Below are 1,372 nucleotides of genomic sequence, written 5' to 3'. Positions count from 1 at the left end.
ATGCACCAAGAGCTTGTAACACTCCAAAGAGAAAGGAAAAATTGAAATCGCATCATATGACCCCTTTAATGACTAGGGCTTATAGAATTTTAGTTTTGCTTTTGATTTTGGCTTCCAACGATTATGAAAACATGATGCCGCATTGCGTTTCTTTCCTTTAAAGTGGTGGGCTGCCACCCAAATTTTCACTTAAACACAGTCAATTATGTCTTAAAGGGCACCTATTATGCAAAATCCACTTTTGCACCCCTCACATTTTTGTAAATATTTTATTATATCTTTTCATGTGACAACACTGAAGAAATGACACTTTGCTACAATGTAAAGTAGTTATAGCTGAAACTTTACACAGTTATTGAACTGAATCTACTGGCTGGAGCTGAATAATGACACTGTTGTCTTATTAGGGCTGCTCTACAGCAGAACTTGGGTTGGTCTCATATTTGACACATTTTGCACCATTGATTTCTCTGATCTCTTATTTTCCTGTTTATTACTGCGAAGCTGGTTTGAAACAATCTGTTTCGTATAAAGCCCTATATTAATAAAGGTGACTTGGTTACAACAAAAACAAAATGCCAATGTGGTAACATAGATAGATAGATAGATAGATAGATAGATAGATAGATACAATATGTAAATATACATACATATAATATGTAAATATATATATATATCCAGCCACAGAGCATGTGTGGATAAAAGGTCCTGGTTAAAAGGGTAAAAACTATGCAGCAGATAATAATTGTAGGTTTGACAACGACTGAGTGAAAAATTGCATCTGTGCCTGAAATTTCAGGATTTTAATGTATACAGTGCACATGTACATTTTTTAAATAGCTTATGTCATGTAATGCGACTAACATTCAGTTGTAAGTAAATGGCAGCAGTTTCCTCAGAAAGCGCCAGTAAAATTGTTCCAGCAGATTTTGTCAGTTTTAAAAAGTGGTATCAAACGAACCTCCTCGGATTCACCACTTCCTCCGTGACGTAGTTGAGGAAGTTCCAGCCGCTGAAGGCAAAGGAGGCATGAAGAAATGCCAGAGCAATCTGCCCAATGGAGGGAGCTTTATTAAACATGAACGCCACCTGTGGAGTCAGGCTCTCATAGTTACCTGAGCACACAGAAACAGAACAGCTCTATTAAAGTAACAAACACACATGATGTGAAGAACTGAAATGATTACTAATTACATGTATTAACAGACTGCTATATCGGTATAACATAACTTGTCTTGTCAGTTGCCTTGTCAGTTGGTCCTATAAATACATTTGTATTTATTTATTTTTTCCACCTTGAGAATGAGCTCCATATTCTGGCTAGATCATACAATATGAGCCATGAAAGCCTAAAATAGTATATATATATATA

General features: G+C 35.8%; 1 protein-coding gene across 1 annotated transcript in view; it reads right to left on the bottom strand.

The window, feature by feature from the left end:
- Positions 1-1,372, bottom strand: part of LOC107723946 (asc-type amino acid transporter 1) — an 11,079-nt gene that overhangs the window by 5,698 nt on the left and 4,009 nt on the right. The window contains exon 5 of the mRNA XM_016532677.1: positions 962-1,115. Within this exon, the coding sequence (XP_016388163.1) occupies positions 962-1,115 (154 nt within the window). The remainder of the gene's footprint in view (positions 1-961; positions 1,116-1,372) is intronic.

The sequence above is a fragment of the Sinocyclocheilus rhinocerous genome, unplaced genomic scaffold, assembly GCF_001515625.1.
Source record: "Sinocyclocheilus rhinocerous isolate Xijiao unplaced genomic scaffold, SAMN03320098_v1.1 scaffold63, whole genome shotgun sequence".
NCBI classification, from domain to species: domain Eukaryota; kingdom Metazoa; phylum Chordata; class Actinopteri; order Cypriniformes; family Cyprinidae; genus Sinocyclocheilus; species Sinocyclocheilus rhinocerous.
The sequence above is the reverse complement of the archived record's forward strand: the minus strand, read 5'-3'. Positions and strand labels throughout refer to the sequence as shown.